Source organism: Oxyura jamaicensis, chromosome 28 (assembly GCF_011077185.1).
Source record: "Oxyura jamaicensis isolate SHBP4307 breed ruddy duck chromosome 28, BPBGC_Ojam_1.0, whole genome shotgun sequence".
Classification (NCBI taxonomy): Eukaryota; Metazoa; Chordata; class Aves; order Anseriformes; family Anatidae; genus Oxyura; species Oxyura jamaicensis.
This window is the reverse complement of record NC_048920.1, coordinates 1,082,507-1,096,234: the sequence shown is the minus strand read 5'-3', so window position 1 is coordinate 1,096,234 and position 13,728 is coordinate 1,082,507. Positions and strand designations below refer to the sequence as shown.

Here is a 13,728-nt window from a genome sequence, read left to right as displayed (position 1 = left end):
TTTCTTTCTTTCTTTCTTTCTTTCTTTCTTTCTTTCTTTCTTTCTTTTTCTTTCCTTCTTTCCTTCTGGGCTGTTTTGTTGCGTTCCCTCCAGAAGTCCATACCGGCAGCATCACATGTTCAGGAGATGTGAATCCAGCCCTCCCCAAAACATGGATGTGAATATATATATATATATATATATTCATGATTTTCTACCTGTCGTGTCACAGCTCCTGGGTGCTGCGAGCTCGTGCTTTCTGTGCACGCTCACAGCTGCTGAGCTCTGACACGCTCGTGGCACCTGGGAAGCCACAGATACCAAAACAGCCAGAAAACGGTAAAAGGCTTCTTCTCCCTGACAAGAGCGGGGATTAACGAGTCCTGGTCACAACACATTTTGCAGGCACCGCACCGCTCAAACCCCGCTTGCTTTGGGGCGGCCGCCTTCGGAGGTGGGGGAACCCCCCGTTTGGGTTGGGAAGCCAAGGCCAGCACCGGGCGGGGAGCTCGATAACTCAAATCCCTGGAGGGGGCAAAACCCAGCACCCATCCTCCTGCCCCCCCTGCTCCTGGCAGGCCTCCATGGGCGGGCGGCTCGGCGGCGCTCAGGTTCGGCTTTGACTGGCAAGTCCCCGTGTCTGTCATGCCGAAAGCCCTCCTCCTTAGGAGGGATTTAAGGGGCTTTCTATGGCTATAGACTACAAGGACAAATAGCACCCCCAAACCCCAGAGCTCGGGTATGAGGCGCCTCTCTCCGCCGGGGCTCATGGGGAGAAGATGGAAGGAGAGATTTCAGTCTAAAGCGGATGAGCTGAGCTGAAGGCACGGCTCCATCCTTCCCACCACACAGGCGAGAAAATGTGATCAGAGGAGCCGAAAAGCTGAGCAGGCTGCCAGCGCTCGCGTCCTGCTCCCGCTGCCTCGGGCATCCCTTCCTCTCCCCCTCTGCCTCCTGCAGGAATAAGCCTTTCGTTTGCAGCCTCGACTCCTGCCAATCCTTGTCACTAAATGAGGTGAGCATCACGTTCCGTCTCTCTCTTTGTGCAGGGGACCTGGAGCCCGAGCCGCGATGTAGGGCATGCGCTGCAGCAGAGGGGAGGAAGGTGCTCGGCACGGGGAGCAAAATGGCCAAAGGAGCTGCCTCGAAGCTGACGGTCGAAAGGGATTTGAGAGGCGTTTAAATGGGATTGCGGGGAGACGAGGGGAAGCAGCAGCTGCGGAGCAGCTCGGCGCTGTTTGCACTCAAACAGCCCCGTTACATGAGCATGCTTTGAGCGCGGGGTTAAAAAGCTGCCCAGCAATAAAACTTAGGAACGGCTTCTGTTGTGATGCAATTGCAGTAAATTATTGCTGGCTCCGGAGGAAGACCTGCTGTTGCTATGTGCGTGTCAAATCTGCTTGGGTTTTTGGTTGGAGAGCGAGGGGGCACCTGCATGCATCGCTGCCCGGCGGAGGGGGCAGGGTTTTCTTCTTCCTTCCTCCTCGCAATGGTTTCTTCCAGGCTGCTCCTGGAGCCTGTAGGACATTTGCTGCCGGAGGAATCGGGCTGGCTTTCCTGCGGCTATGCGGTGGGACCACAGGCGAGCGTGTGCCATGGCAGGCTCCCCCCCCCCCCGGGAGATCCAGGAGGTTTGGGAAAGCGGTGGGGCGAAGGAGCGTGTCGGCCGTGGAGGTCAGGCACAGGTTACTCCGCTGTGCATTGCATAATCTTTTGTTTCTCAAGGTCTTCTTCCTTCCTAAAGAGAGACGTGTGGCAGGCAGCCAGCCCTGGCTCCAGGCTGCCGTGCGTGCTACAGACGTTCTGCTCTCCCCGCGATGCCGTTTCTCCACCGAATGTAATTTGTGTCCTGCGGGGCCCTCGGCAGAGTCCTGCCCGTGCCTGGGGACCCCGCACCCAGGGGAAGCGCAGGCTGTGGTTGCGTCCCTGCGTATGCTGAGGATTTCAGGGCTGTCTCGGTGGTTTTCTGTTCGCTCGGCCGACAAAGCCTTCCTGACTGCTTACTCCTGAACGTCCTGATAAAGCTGCTGTAATTGTATCAGGACGAGGAGGCTGGGTGTAACAGAATAAATCCAGGTGCTTGCCACCAGCTAAAGTGGCTGTTTCACATTCCCCCAGAGGGAAGTTTACTCTGCAGGACTGAGACGAAGCGGCATAAACATCTTCTTGTGCCTATCTGAGACGAGTGCTTAAACAGTTGTTGTCTTTATGTGTTTCTCGATGCCATGGTTCCTCCACTTCGCACAGAGTGAATGAATGGGAGAGGCTGGAAAGAGCATAATGACATTTGCCCATTCCTCAGGAGTGTCGTGTGTCATCATTAATACCCGCGAGCCCCGGAGGGAAGGGATTAGAGCTGAACAAATTATTATGGCAGGTCGGATTCTGGCTGCAGCGCATCTCACACTCCTCTCCATGTCCCTGGCATCTCTCCTCTGAGGATTTGCAAGGAATTAGCAGATATGAAATCCCTGCTACTCCCCGCGGGGGTCCACGGCTGCGTGCAGGGAGGGCACGGAGGTGCTGAGCAGTGGGGCTGAGGGGGCATTTGCGGCACAGGGGGAGCAGAAGCTGTTTGCAGCCATCAGCTCCTGCAGTAAACGATGCTTTTGGCTCACTAATTGGGGCCAAGTGTTTACCAGGACTTCTGGCAGGGACAGGCTAGGTGCTGCTTATGGGGCCATAATGGGGAAATGCACCATCCTTACCTTTCTCCCGCCCATAATTTCAAGGTTCCCAAGCAGGGACAGGACACGAGGAGGATGTTTTTGCCATTTCCATCCCATCGTGGCACAGCCGAGGGTCACTGCGTGACCGTGCCCGCAGTGCTGTCGTGCCCTGGGGGAAGAGACGGTGTGAGCACTGCCCCACGGGCTTTATGTCAGCCCCACGGGCCCTGCGGCAGCGTACCAGCCCCGCGTGGCTGCCTGTCACGTTACCACGTCGGGCTTTCTGCCCTCCAAGCTGCCACGTCGGATCTTGTCCCATTTTTCTCCAGCTGTGACATGGTGCCGTCAAGTTGTGTAAAATCAGAGGCGCTGCAGCCCAAAGTAGGTCAGTAAGTTGTTTTTCCCAGCTGGGTTGCTCATGGTGGCAGCAGGGAGGAGAGGCAGGGAGGATGAAGCTGGAGGACCCGGCGGTGGCGTCGGTGCTCGGCGGGACGAGGTCCGGACCTGGGAGCTCAGTCATCCTGCCCCAGATCAATCCTCAGCATCCCTCGAGTCGTCGGCCTCGGAGATGGGAGCGGTTTCCTGGGGGAAGCCGTGATTTTTTTTTTTTTGGGGGGGGATCTGGACGCGGGTATCAGCTTGTGGCGATGCTCTCTGCTTTCCCAAACCCGCAGCCTGGCGGGCTGGCGCCGGGCTCGCGCCGCGCCTGACTCATTGTTGTGCCTGGCCTTATGTAACCGGTGCCGAAATCTCTGCTGGGGGCGGCGGTGGAAGGTAGCCGGGATGGAGTTGTTGGGGGGGGGGAAGGAAAGCAGCTCATTGCCATGGTTACCGGCAGCTTCGCAAAGTTCTTCCCATCCATCTGGTTTCGTTCGCAGCCCTTTCATCTGGCGGAGGGAACATCCCTTGGCGCTTCTGGCCGCGGCAGACAGCGCGGCGGGTGGGAGGTGGGAGACGGGCACGCCGTGCCTCCGGCCCCGGGGACGGAGCCTGACATCGGGGCACGTCGCTTAACCTCCTGCCCCTCCGTTTCCTGCTCAACCATCGAATGGCTCGGCCGGGATGCGCTCCCCGCGGTCGGTTTTCTCAGCAGCAGAGCCCGTTACGGGGGCTGCCACGTCTTGGATCGTGAGCTCCAGGGGGGCAGAGCTGAGCGTGGGCATCTCGGGTCAGGAGCCAGGCGCTGGACAGCCCCGTCCTCGCAGAGGGAGCCACGTTCGTGCCCAAAGCAGACCCGCAGCCGGCTTGGAGGCCCAAGATGGGGGCAGAGCTGGGCGCCTGGGTCTGCCTGCAGAGCTCCCGAGCGCGAGAGCCTTCCAGCAAATCAATTCTGGAAATGAACAGGATGGACTAATTGAGTTAATCCTGGGAAGTTAATCAATGTCGAGTCGGTTTGGCCAGAAGTCCTGTTTATAATCCACGCAGAGATCATTAATGCCTTGTGAAATGGAGGCGCGCTGCGAGTCCAGGCTGTGCGGAAATCGGAGTGAGAAGCCATGCTGGGATGCCCAAGTGAGCCTGGTGGGGACCATCCCCGGGCTGTGACCACCTCCTGCCTTCCTCCGCTTCGATTTCCCTGCTGGCAGCACCGGGGCAGCCACAGCAAATCCACAGAGGACGTGGGAGAGCCGGGGAGATGCACAGTCCTTGGCCTGCCGTGGCAGAGCTCGTGGGCCTCTCGGGGACTGCAGTGCTCGGATCTGGCTGTTTTCCCCCCCAGTTTTCCACCCGCCCTGTCTCCCTGTGCTTTGGGATGTGCCCTTTCAGCACCACCGAAGTGCTCAGGGATTACTGAGAGCAGCCCAAGCCTGGCACCGAGCTGGAGCTCAAAAGCACAGCGCGAGCAGAGGCGTTCTCCATCCCAGCGCAGAGGCAGCTGCGGATCTTCCAGCCAGGAGCTCCAGACAGTCTGGTGCCCAGCTCCGCGGGCTCCTCGCCGGTTTGGAAGCTCAACAGAACGCACCGGCCCCTTGCCCAGGACGTGCTCTCACGAGGGCTGCGCTCAGCACCCAGCACACCGAGAGCTCCTGCTCCATCCCGCAGGACGGGCTCTGTATGAGAGGCTCCGTGGGCTCTGGGGGAGGCTGGTTCAGTGCCGCGGAGCTCCTGGTGTTGCAGGACCTGAGCTGCACCCCGAACCGACGTGCCTGAGCCTGCAGGGATCCCCGACACGAGCCTGGGGACAAAACCACAGAGCTCTGGGACGGACACGGCACAGCCTCAGCCCAGCCCCATGTCCCACGTCCCTGCTGCGAGCTGGCAGGCACCGGAGCAGAAACCGCGGCACCTCGTGCTCGCTCCTCCCCGCTGCGAGCGGCACGAAGCAGGGAAGTCCCTGGCAGAGCTGGGGCGAGCACCAAACGCTGGCCTCTGTCCCGAGAGGAAGAAGGGAGCTGGCACGTCTCCCTCCGCCGAGCCGCTCCGCCTTTGCCAAGGGAACTGTTACCCAGAGAGGCTGCGTGCAGCAACCGGGCTGCCTTCTTCCAGGGGGAACCCAGCAGCCGTGCGCGGGGCTGGCAACGGAGCAGGCGGGGGTGCGTTGGCTCTCTGCCGGCTGGGAGCTGGTGGGGGCCAGGCTGTGGGTGCTGAGATGCTCCGAGCAGGGTGCAGCATCACCCCCTTCGCCCCTAAACGCACCGAATCATCAAAGCTGCAAATTATCAGAGCCCTGAGCCCTGCCTGCCTCCGTTCCCCAAGTTGTTTTGCTCATTCCCTCTCGTGCCCTGCGGCTGCAGCGCTGCTGGCTGCGTTTCGGGGAGTTCAGAGGCTGCTCCCGGCAGCAGAACCAGGGTTGGGATGTTTAATTCCCCTCTGGGATCGCACACCTCCTTCCCCTCCCACCCGTGGGGGGGGTCACACTTGGCAGCTGGGGGGGGGCTGCCCGTGTCCCCCCAACCCCCGACGCAGCTCGCTTTGCTCAGCAGCCCATCGGCATCAATAATTCACTGTGTTTGGCTTCGTCAATAATAAATGTGCAGCAGCCTGGCAGAGAGGGGCGGCAGGAACAGCCCCAGCCCGGGGCATGCGCCCTCGGTGCCAGCCCCATGCCCTCAGCCCCTGCTGCAGCCACCCCGGTGGTCCCCTCACCCCCAGCCCTCTCCAAAAGCCCCCCGGAGCTCGGAAACATCCCCAGCACACCAGGAAGAGCAAGCATCAAAAGCTGGGCTTGCCTTGGGGCCAGGGAGGATGGTGCCAAGCTCCTCCAGCCTCTCCCAGCCCTGCTGTGGGGCTGGAAATATGGGGAGGGGGCTTCCCGACCTCCGAGCTGGGTAACTGCCTCTCCCTCTGGTTCTTACGCTCAGCCTTAATTTGCGGAGTGACTCTAATTAAAACCTCCAGCCCCGTTCCCTGTAATTTGCTAATCGCATCGGTGGTTTGGAGCGGAGCTACACACCCATATATATTTTGTCAGGATAAATAATGCATTCCCATCGCCGAATCCCTCCCTGGCCCCATATTTGGTGCCAGAAATAGCTTTTTCGTTTCAGGCGGGCTTTTCCTTGGGTGTTCCTCCCTTGGCCAGGGCAGAGCCGTCCTCGGGGGGCCCATCACTGCCCGCAGCGTGCTGGGGACCAGCCACCAGCCTGCATCACGCCAGGCTGGTGACAGGGACACGGCCCAGACAAAGCTGGACGAGGGCGCAGGGGTTCCACCTCCGAGCAGAAGCGAAACCGAGGTGGCTCAGAGGGGCCACGCATTTGGGGAACACCAAATTCAGCCCCGATGTGGCCCCAGGAGCGTGCTCTGCCCTGGCTCGCGCCGCCCTGGCTCTCCCTGCTCAGACTAACGCCCTTCTCCTGCTTCCCCTCTCGCCCTGGTGCAGGGAGCATAATGCTGAACAGCATCACCGATGGGCTCCTCTGCTGCCTGATGGGCAAGACGACCAACGCTGTGGGGCCGCTGGACAGCGTTGAGGCCAGCAACGGCTACAGCTTCATGGAGGTGAAGCCGGGGAGGATCCTGCGGGTCCGGCACAGCATGCCGAGCCGCCCGGCCGCCGAGCCGCCCGAGGAGCCGCAGGCGGGGGGCGCGGAGCGGGGCACGGTGCACTGCAAGCGCAAGATCACCCTGTACCGCAACGGGCAGCTGGTGATCGAGAACCTGGGGGACGCCGTCCGCTCCGAGATCCTGCACTGCCACAACGGCTCGGCAGAGCCCAACAGCACCGTGGAGCTGGAGCTCTCCGAGCTTGCCGGCCAAGCCCCCGCCGGCACGCCGGGAGCCGGCACGCCGGGAGCTGGCACGCCGGGATCCGGCGCCCGCGACGCGGCCCCCGCCAAGCGTCGGAAGCGCAAGCCGAAGAAAGTCATCAACATCGACTGCAAGAAGCAGATCACGAGCTGCAAAGGCACGCACGGCGACGTCGTCCTCTTCTTCATCCACGGCGTGGGCGGCTCGCTGGACATCTGGAAGGAGCAGCTGGACTTCTTCACCAAGCTGGGCTACGAGGTGGTGGCTCCCGACCTGGCCGGCCACGGCTGCAGCTCGGCCCCCCAAATCGCCGCCGCATACACCTTCTACGCGCTGGCAGAGGACATGAGGGCCGTCTTCAAGCGCTACGCGAAGAAGAGGAACATCCTCATAGGGCACTCGTACGGGTAAGGGACGCGCGGAGGCGTTCACCCCGCCGCCATCCTCCCCTTGGCAGCAAACGCTGGACAAATGCCGGACAAAACGCCAGCAAACGCTGGACAAATCCTGCCCTGCTGGGGCTGGGGAGCAGAGCAGGGGTGCGGGGTTTCCAGCCCTGGGTTTATCCTCAGCTCTGATCTCCTCCATCCTCTCGGTGCGTGTTTCTGGGTCTGGCTAATCCCAGCGCCCGCCCTCCCGAGCGCGTGGGCTAGCAAGGAAGCTGGCGGCACTCAGCCTATAAATAGAGTAAGCCCGAGAAAGTCAATTAGAAGGGGACTAAGCACTCCCGAGCAGGCCTGGGAGGAGAGGGAGCGGAGCTGGGCAGGATTAGATCGGAAGAACGAGTGGGACGCAGCCTCCAGCATGGCTGAGCTGATCTCGGGGCGCTGGCGACGTCCCTGCTGTGCTGGGGGCAGCTCCGTGCAGGATGAGCTGGGTGCACGCCGCTGTGTCTCCCCGCAGGGTCTCCTTCTGCACCTTCCTAGCCCACGAGTACCCGGACCTGGTCCATAAAGTGATCATGATCAACGGAGGGGGCCCGACGGCGCTGGAGCCCAGCCTCTGCTCCATCTTCAACATGCCCACCTGCGTGCTGCACTGTCTGTCCCCGTGCCTGGCCTGGAGCTTCCTCAAGTGAGTCCCCGGCCCCACGCCACCGCTGTCCCCAGCAAGCCCACCCCCCTGCGGGCTCCCACTTTTGGGGACCCCCAGCACGGGCAGGGACACCAGCGTGTCCCCAGCCCGTGCTCCAGTGACACCGTGCCATGCTGACCCCCTGTCCATCCCGCAGGGCTGGCTTCGCTCGCCAGGGTGCCAAAGAGAAGCAGCTGCTGAAGGAAGGCAACGCCTTCAACGTGTCCTCCTTCGTGCTGCGCGCCATGATGAGCGGGCAGTACTGGCCCGAGGGCGACGAGGTTTACCACGCGGAGCTGGCCGTGCCCGTGCTGCTGGTGCACGGCATGCACGACAAGTTCGTGCCGGTGGAGGAGGACCAGCGCATGGCCGAGGTACGGGACGGAGAGGGGCTGGGGGGGCGAGGGCTGGGGGCTCGTCCCGGCGCTGACGCCCGTCCTTTTCTCCTTCCAGATCCTGCTGATCGCCTTCCTGAAGGTGATCGACGAGGGCAGCCACATGGTGATGATGGAGTGTCCTGAGACGGTCAACACCCTGCTCCACGAGTTCGTCCTGTGGGAGCCCGAGACGCCAGCCGGGGACGGGCAAGGAGAGAAGAAATAAGGTGGCGGGGACGCGGTGACCGGGCTGCTCCCATGGGAGAGACGTTTCGGAGCGCAGAGGGCTTTACGAGCGCGGAGGGGCACGGCGCAGCCTGCCCCCGCCGGGAGCGGAGCTGATTTTCTTTCCCGGCCGCAGCCGGGTCGCAGGCTGGTGGCGGAGCGTGGAGGCTCCCCCGGGCACGGGTGCGCGGGGCCGGCAGCAGCGGGACCACGGCAGACCCGGTCGCCGTCCCCTCGGGGATGGCATGGCAGCCGCTGGAGCGTCTTCATCCTGTTTCGTTGTAGTATTCTTTTCTTCACGCAGCGACCCCCCGGGGGGGGCAGAGAGAGGATGCTGCGGGGGGCCTGCTCCCACCTGCAGCACGGGACGAAGGCAGACGGGTTCCTGCAGGGAAAGCGCGGTGCCCCCCCGGCCTCTTCCTCGCCAGGGCTGGAGGAGCTGATTTGGGATTGCTTTAAGGGGAAGCCAAAAGTGGGATTTGCCTCTCTAACCCCAGGGGGGGTGGGGGGAGGGCGACGAGGCTGAGCTCTCCCCCAGTGCCACCGTTCGTGCAGTCGTGTCCCCAACCACCGCCGCTTTAGGTTACCGCAGCGCTGGCTTCCGCAGAGCTCCCCTCCTGCTGCTGCCGGGGCTCCTTGAGGTGCTCGGAGCCGCCACCACCGCGCCACGCCGCCCGCCCTCCCCGGCACCCGCAGCAACCCCCCGAGCAACGCGGGGCGGACGATGCGACCGAGGGCCGAGCGCTCGTTACCAGCACCGGCTCTGTGCGCAACCCACGGATCCCGGGGCCGTTCCTCCCCCTCCACGACTCGTGTCCCATATCCAGGCAGGACCGAGAAGGTATATGGGATGTGCCGAGCGGGGACCCGGGCACCACTGCGGGGTCCCTGTGCTCCCGGCCAGGCTGGGGGGCTCCGCGGGACCCCCGAGCGAGCCGGGGATGTGCTCGGCGCGGCTGCTCCCCAGCCCCAAGCCCACGTGCTGGGGATGGCCGCAGCCTCCCCGTTACCCCAAAGAGCAGAGCCGCTCCCCTCGTTTTCTCCTCTTCCCTCCCCCCCCCATCTAAACCAAAGAAACAGCCAGGCCTGTTTGTCCCATGGGAACCTCGCCCTCTGGGTGGGTGCAAGAGCCCCCCCTCGTCCCCGGCACCCCAGGTCGGCTCCAGGGGCTCCCAGCCGTGCGGGGCTGCCCTAATCAGAGCTGGCACCCCAAAACCGAGCGATGGGGAAGAGGAAGGGCCCTCGGGAGCTGGCGCGGCAGGGACCGCGTGTGACGAGTGCCACCGCACGAGCCACGCTCTGTCCCCTCCGCCCGCCCATGCCCACCACTGCAGCCTCCTGTCTCATAATGAGAATTTTAACGCCCTAAACCTGGGTGCGGACGCGTTTCCGCACGCCTACCCCGAATCACGGCTCTGCCCCCCCCCCCCCACACACACACCGCACCCCCACCCCCCTCAAAACGGGCCGGAGGTGCCCGTCAGCGCCACGGCCCCTCACCCTCTGTCGCCACGGAGTCTGTGCCGCTCGTACCGCCACCGCTTGCGCTAAGGCAAAGGCAAACCGCTCCCCGCTCCCCCGCCGCTGAGCCACGCGCCGTGTTCGTGCCATTTCATCCAGTAAAGCCGTGTTATATTCTCAGCCGTGTCCGACTCGGTCACGGAGACGCGCCGGGGCAGGGTCTGGGAGCGCGGCAGCGAGGGGAAGCGAAGCCCGAAGCCACGAGGAGCTCTGACTCGCCCTCGCGTCCAGCCCTGCCGTGATTTATTCGTCACCATTTACGGGATCGGTAAAATAAATAGGAAAAACTCTCGCCATCGCTCGCGACATAAAAACACGCCGCCACGCTGCCCTCGCCTCCTCGGGAGGCGCAGGGGGGTGCGGGCAAGGGGTGTCCCCAGCCCCCCCTTGTGTCCCTCCGGGGTGCTCAGCGCCCAGCCTGGATGTCCGCCGGCCGGAGCTGCCGCTCGCCCTCGGCCAGGAAGATGCGCATGGCCCTGTGCAGCATGTGCACACCCAGGCGCCGGCGCCGCTCGGGCGGCCAGCTCGCCGCCGCGCCGTAGCAGTTCCCCTTCCGCTGGTTGGTGATGGTCCGCAGCCCTGCAGGGATGGGGGGAGCACCCTCAGCCCCTCCGGATGGGCTCAGCACCCTCATACCCAGCCCCACGCTCCCCGTTAGCACCCGCAGCCCCGTAGGGTCCTCGTTATCATCCGCTCCCAGGCATCTTCTCCCTGCTGGAGATGGAGGCTTGGGGGGCTTGTGCCCGAACCCCGTGCTGGTGACCAGGGACCCCAAACTCCCTGCGTGCCCCAGGACAGGCTGCAGCCCCCTGCTCTGTACGCAGGGTGTTGGAGAGGTGGCAGAGCTGATTCCGGGACCCGTACCCCCCCGGCCGCGGCCCCACTCACCCAGGGCCTCCACCACGCAGCTCTCCCGCGTGTACGCCTCGGCCGGCACGCTGCTCTGGAAGCAGTGCACGGAGATGACGCCCTGCCCGCTCGCCCAGATCTCCAGGATGCGCCGCACCTTGGGGCAGCCCTGCGGGACGGCGGCACCGTCATCACGCCGGCACCGGCGCCACGGCCCCGTGCCCGCCACCGTGGCCTCGAGCCCCCCCAGCGCAATCCCCGACGCATCCCACCTTCCTCGTCCCCGCCCGGTACAGGCTCAGAGCCTCGGAGAGGTGGCTGTAGGGCCGGGCGCGCGTCCCCTTGCCCACGTAGAAGACGGCTTTGACGAAGGTCCTGAAGCACTCAGCTGGGCTCAGGTGGTGGCAGCGCAGCGGCAGGTCCTGGGTGACCCTGGGGGTGCAACCCCCCAACCCTTGGGGCTTGCAAGGTCTCCGGGAGGTGGCACCAGCCCCAGAACCCCCCAGGGGGGCACGCAGCCCGGCCCTACCTGGGGTCGAGGAGGAGGTAGTTGAAGCTGGCCTTGAGCAGCCCTTCGCGCCAGTGCCGGCTCCGGTCGGGGCGGTCGAATTGCTGCGCCAGCACCCGCTCGTCCTGGGCGCAGTCGGGGACGTGGCCGGTCTGCAGCGCGGCCGACAGCTCGGGGCTGTGCCCTGGGGTGGTCACGGTGGGGTTGGGGAACACCCCGAGACCCCCCTCCCCCCCAGTACTATAGGGAGTAGAGAGGTGGGGGCTCCCCAGGACTCACCCTCCGGGCTGTGGCTCAGCTTCTCCAGGCGCCGCAGGTACACGCGCCGGGTGAGCTCCGTGATGGGTCCGGGGTCCTCCCCCAGCACCCGCAGCCGCCGGCGGAGCGCCTCGTCCGAGAGCACCCGCGGGGTGCGTGCTCGCCCCTTGGGGACCGCGGTGTCCCCGGGGCTGGTGGCTTCTGCGCCGGGGCTGTGCCGCTCGCTGGGCGCCCGTCCCTCTCGCTCCAATCCCTCGGTGCGATGGGTGACGCAGACGGTGGGTGAGGGCAGCACGAGTGGGCTCCCCGGCTCCAGCACCCTGGGGTTGGTGGCGTGGGGGGAGCCCTGAGGAGCTGACGGGGACACCAGGGGGGGTCTGTGGTCCCCAGGACCCAGCAGCACCGTGGAGCTGGAGCTGGGGGAGCCCTGAGGAGCTGACGGGGAGTCCTGGGGGGGTCTGTGGTCCCCAGGACCCAGCAGCACCGTGGGGCTGGAGCTGCTGTCCCCCAGGGGGGACCTGTGCTGGCTGGGGGTCCTGGGGAGGATCTGGGTGTCATCCAGGGAAGCCGTGCCTTCTCCATCCCTGCAGGACATATCCGCACCCCCAGGGGTGATGCAGTGCCCCAGGGTGGTGGCAGTGTCCCCAGGGACACCCCTGGGTGCTCTGACCCTGCGGGGTCTCCGGGGCATCTCCAGGGTGGCGTCAAAGAGGGAGGAAGAGGAAGAGGAGGCACCGAGGCGCTCCGCTGATGCCTGGAGGCGGCTCTTGGTGCGGGGGGTGATGTGGCAGAACTGGGGGGGCTGCAAGGTGGCACCCCCTGCAGCGAGGCCGGCTGGGCTGCGAGGGGTCCTTGGGGTGCCAGGGGGGGAGCCCCCGAGGGTGCAGCCCTGGAGCAGCGCAGGGAGCTCCCCCACGGCTGGGGGGCTCTGGGGAGGCAGCTCCTGGGGTCCTGCTTCACCCTGGCACCCCCCAGACTCGCTGGGCTCCAGCGCCTCCACCGCGGTGACGAAGCACTCGCTGGCCGTGCTGCTGTCCTTGTCCCCAAGGCTGCTGCAGTCATGGCCCCCGGCCCCTGCCTCCAGCAGCCCCCCAGACCTTCTGCAATGCTGGGGCCGGGGGGTGCTCCCAGCCCCAGTTCTGGGCTTGGGGCCACCCCCTGTCCCCGTCCCTCTCAGGGGTCCCTGCTCGTCCCCAGCACACAGCAGAGTGCTGGAGGCGAGGGGCTGCGGGGGGAAAGCCGAGCCCCTGGGGGGCCAATGGGGGAGGGAGGGGACAGAGGAGGGCAGGGGACAGCCCGGCCATGCTGGGGGCTCCCCCGACCCATGGCTGTTCCCTGGCTCCATCTCACCCAGCTGGGACAGGCGGGTGCTGCTCAGGGGCCCCGCGTCGTAGTGGTCATCTTCCGAGCATTCCTCAGTCAGGAAGGACAGCGAGCGTCTGGGCCCCCACGGGGCTGCGGGGTCAGGATGGGGCTCAGCCCCCAGCCCCCCCAGAGGAGCGGCAGCAGCAATGCCCCGAAACCAGCCGCAGCAGCACCCCGAGGGGGGCTTATCCCCCGCAGGGGGCCAGCCCTGGACGTGCAGCGAGTCGCGCAAGAGCAACAGGCGCAGCCGGCAGCCCCGCTGCAGCGCCAGGTCGATGGCTCGCTTCCCATCCTGCGGGGAGGGGACGCTGCTGTGACACCCCCACCAAGGATGGGGACCCCAGCAGCACCTTGGTGCTGTCCCCAAAGCCGCCCCCCCCGCTAACCTGGTCGCGGGGCTCCGGGTACCCCCCTGTCTTCAGCAGGACCTCGAGGCACCGGCAGCACCCCCGGGACACGGCGACGCGCAGCGGTGGGAGCTCCTCAGGGGACCTGGCACAGGACTGGGGTCACTGCTGTCCCCTTGGTGCCTCCAGTGCCTCCCCCCCAGTCACATCTGCCACCCCCCCAGCTCCTCCCACCAGTAGCCAAGTGGTTGGGGGTGACCCCCCCCCCCCGGCAGGAGCGGTTTGGGGTCAGCCCCCTGCTGCAGCAAGGTCTTCAGTGCCCTGCAGCACGGCCAGCGGGGGGGTCACCGGCCTGCACCCCCCCC

At 65.1% G+C, this 13,728-nt stretch overlaps 3 protein-coding genes across 3 annotated transcripts in view; 2 read left to right on the top strand and 1 right to left on the bottom strand.

Annotated features, from left to right (window-relative positions):
• The window catches only part of ANO8 (anoctamin 8), a 26,570-nt gene extending 23,292 nt beyond the window's left edge, over nt 1–3,278 (top strand). Inside the window, exon 16 of the mRNA XM_035308682.1 lies at nt 3,262–3,278. The gene's annotated coding sequence lies outside the window, so the exon portion shown is untranslated. The remainder of the gene's footprint in view (nt 1–3,261) is intronic.
• ABHD8 (abhydrolase domain containing 8) lies at nt 646–10,156 on the top strand. The gene is made up of 5 exons (XM_035348072.1): nt 646–994; nt 6,472–7,246; nt 7,743–7,913; nt 8,071–8,287; nt 8,367–10,156. Exons 2-5 carry the CDS (start codon nt 6,480–6,482, stop codon nt 8,514–8,516), a joined length of 1,305 nt encoding a protein of 434 aa, XP_035203963.1. The 5' UTR covers nt 646–994; nt 6,472–6,479; the 3' UTR covers nt 8,517–10,156.
• A 148-nt stretch (nt 10,157–10,304) lies between these two features.
• Nucleotides 10,305–12,735, bottom strand: ANKLE1 (ankyrin repeat and LEM domain containing 1). Its single transcript, XM_035348073.1, has 5 exons — nt 11,673–12,735; nt 11,415–11,577; nt 11,158–11,317; nt 10,925–11,054; nt 10,305–10,615 (listed from the first exon to the last, which is right to left on the bottom strand). Exons 1-5 carry the CDS (start codon nt 12,340–12,342, stop codon nt 10,443–10,445), a joined length of 1,296 nt encoding a protein of 431 aa, XP_035203964.1. The 5' UTR covers nt 12,343–12,735; the 3' UTR covers nt 10,305–10,442.
• Nucleotides 12,736–13,728: the final 993 nt, after the last annotated feature.

Excerpts from the sequence above, each read along its gene's own strand:
- ABHD8 (XM_035348072.1), top strand. The coding sequence starts at position 6,480 with ATGCTGAACAGCATCACCGATGGGCTCCTCTGCTGCCTGATGGGCAAG. Across the intron at positions 7,247-7,742 it reads CTCATAGGGCACTCGTACGG|GGTCTCCTTCTGCACCTTCC; the intron begins GTAAGGGACGCG and ends GTCTCCCCGCAG. Across the intron at positions 7,914-8,070 it reads CTGGCCTGGAGCTTCCTCAA|GGCTGGCTTCGCTCGCCAGG; the intron begins GTGAGTCCCCGG and ends TCCATCCCGCAG.
- ANKLE1 (XM_035348073.1), bottom strand. The coding sequence starts at position 12,342 with ATGCCCCGGAGACCCCGCAGGGTCAGAGCACCCAGGGGTGTCCCTGGG. Across the intron at positions 11,578-11,672 it reads GCTGAGCCACAGCCCGGAGG|GGCACAGCCCCGAGCTGTCG; the intron begins GTGAGTCCTGGG and ends TGACCACCCCAG. Across the intron at positions 11,055-11,157 it reads ACCGGGCGGGGACGAGGAAG|GGCTGCCCCAAGGTGCGGCG; the intron begins GTGGGATGCGTC and ends GCCGTCCCGCAG.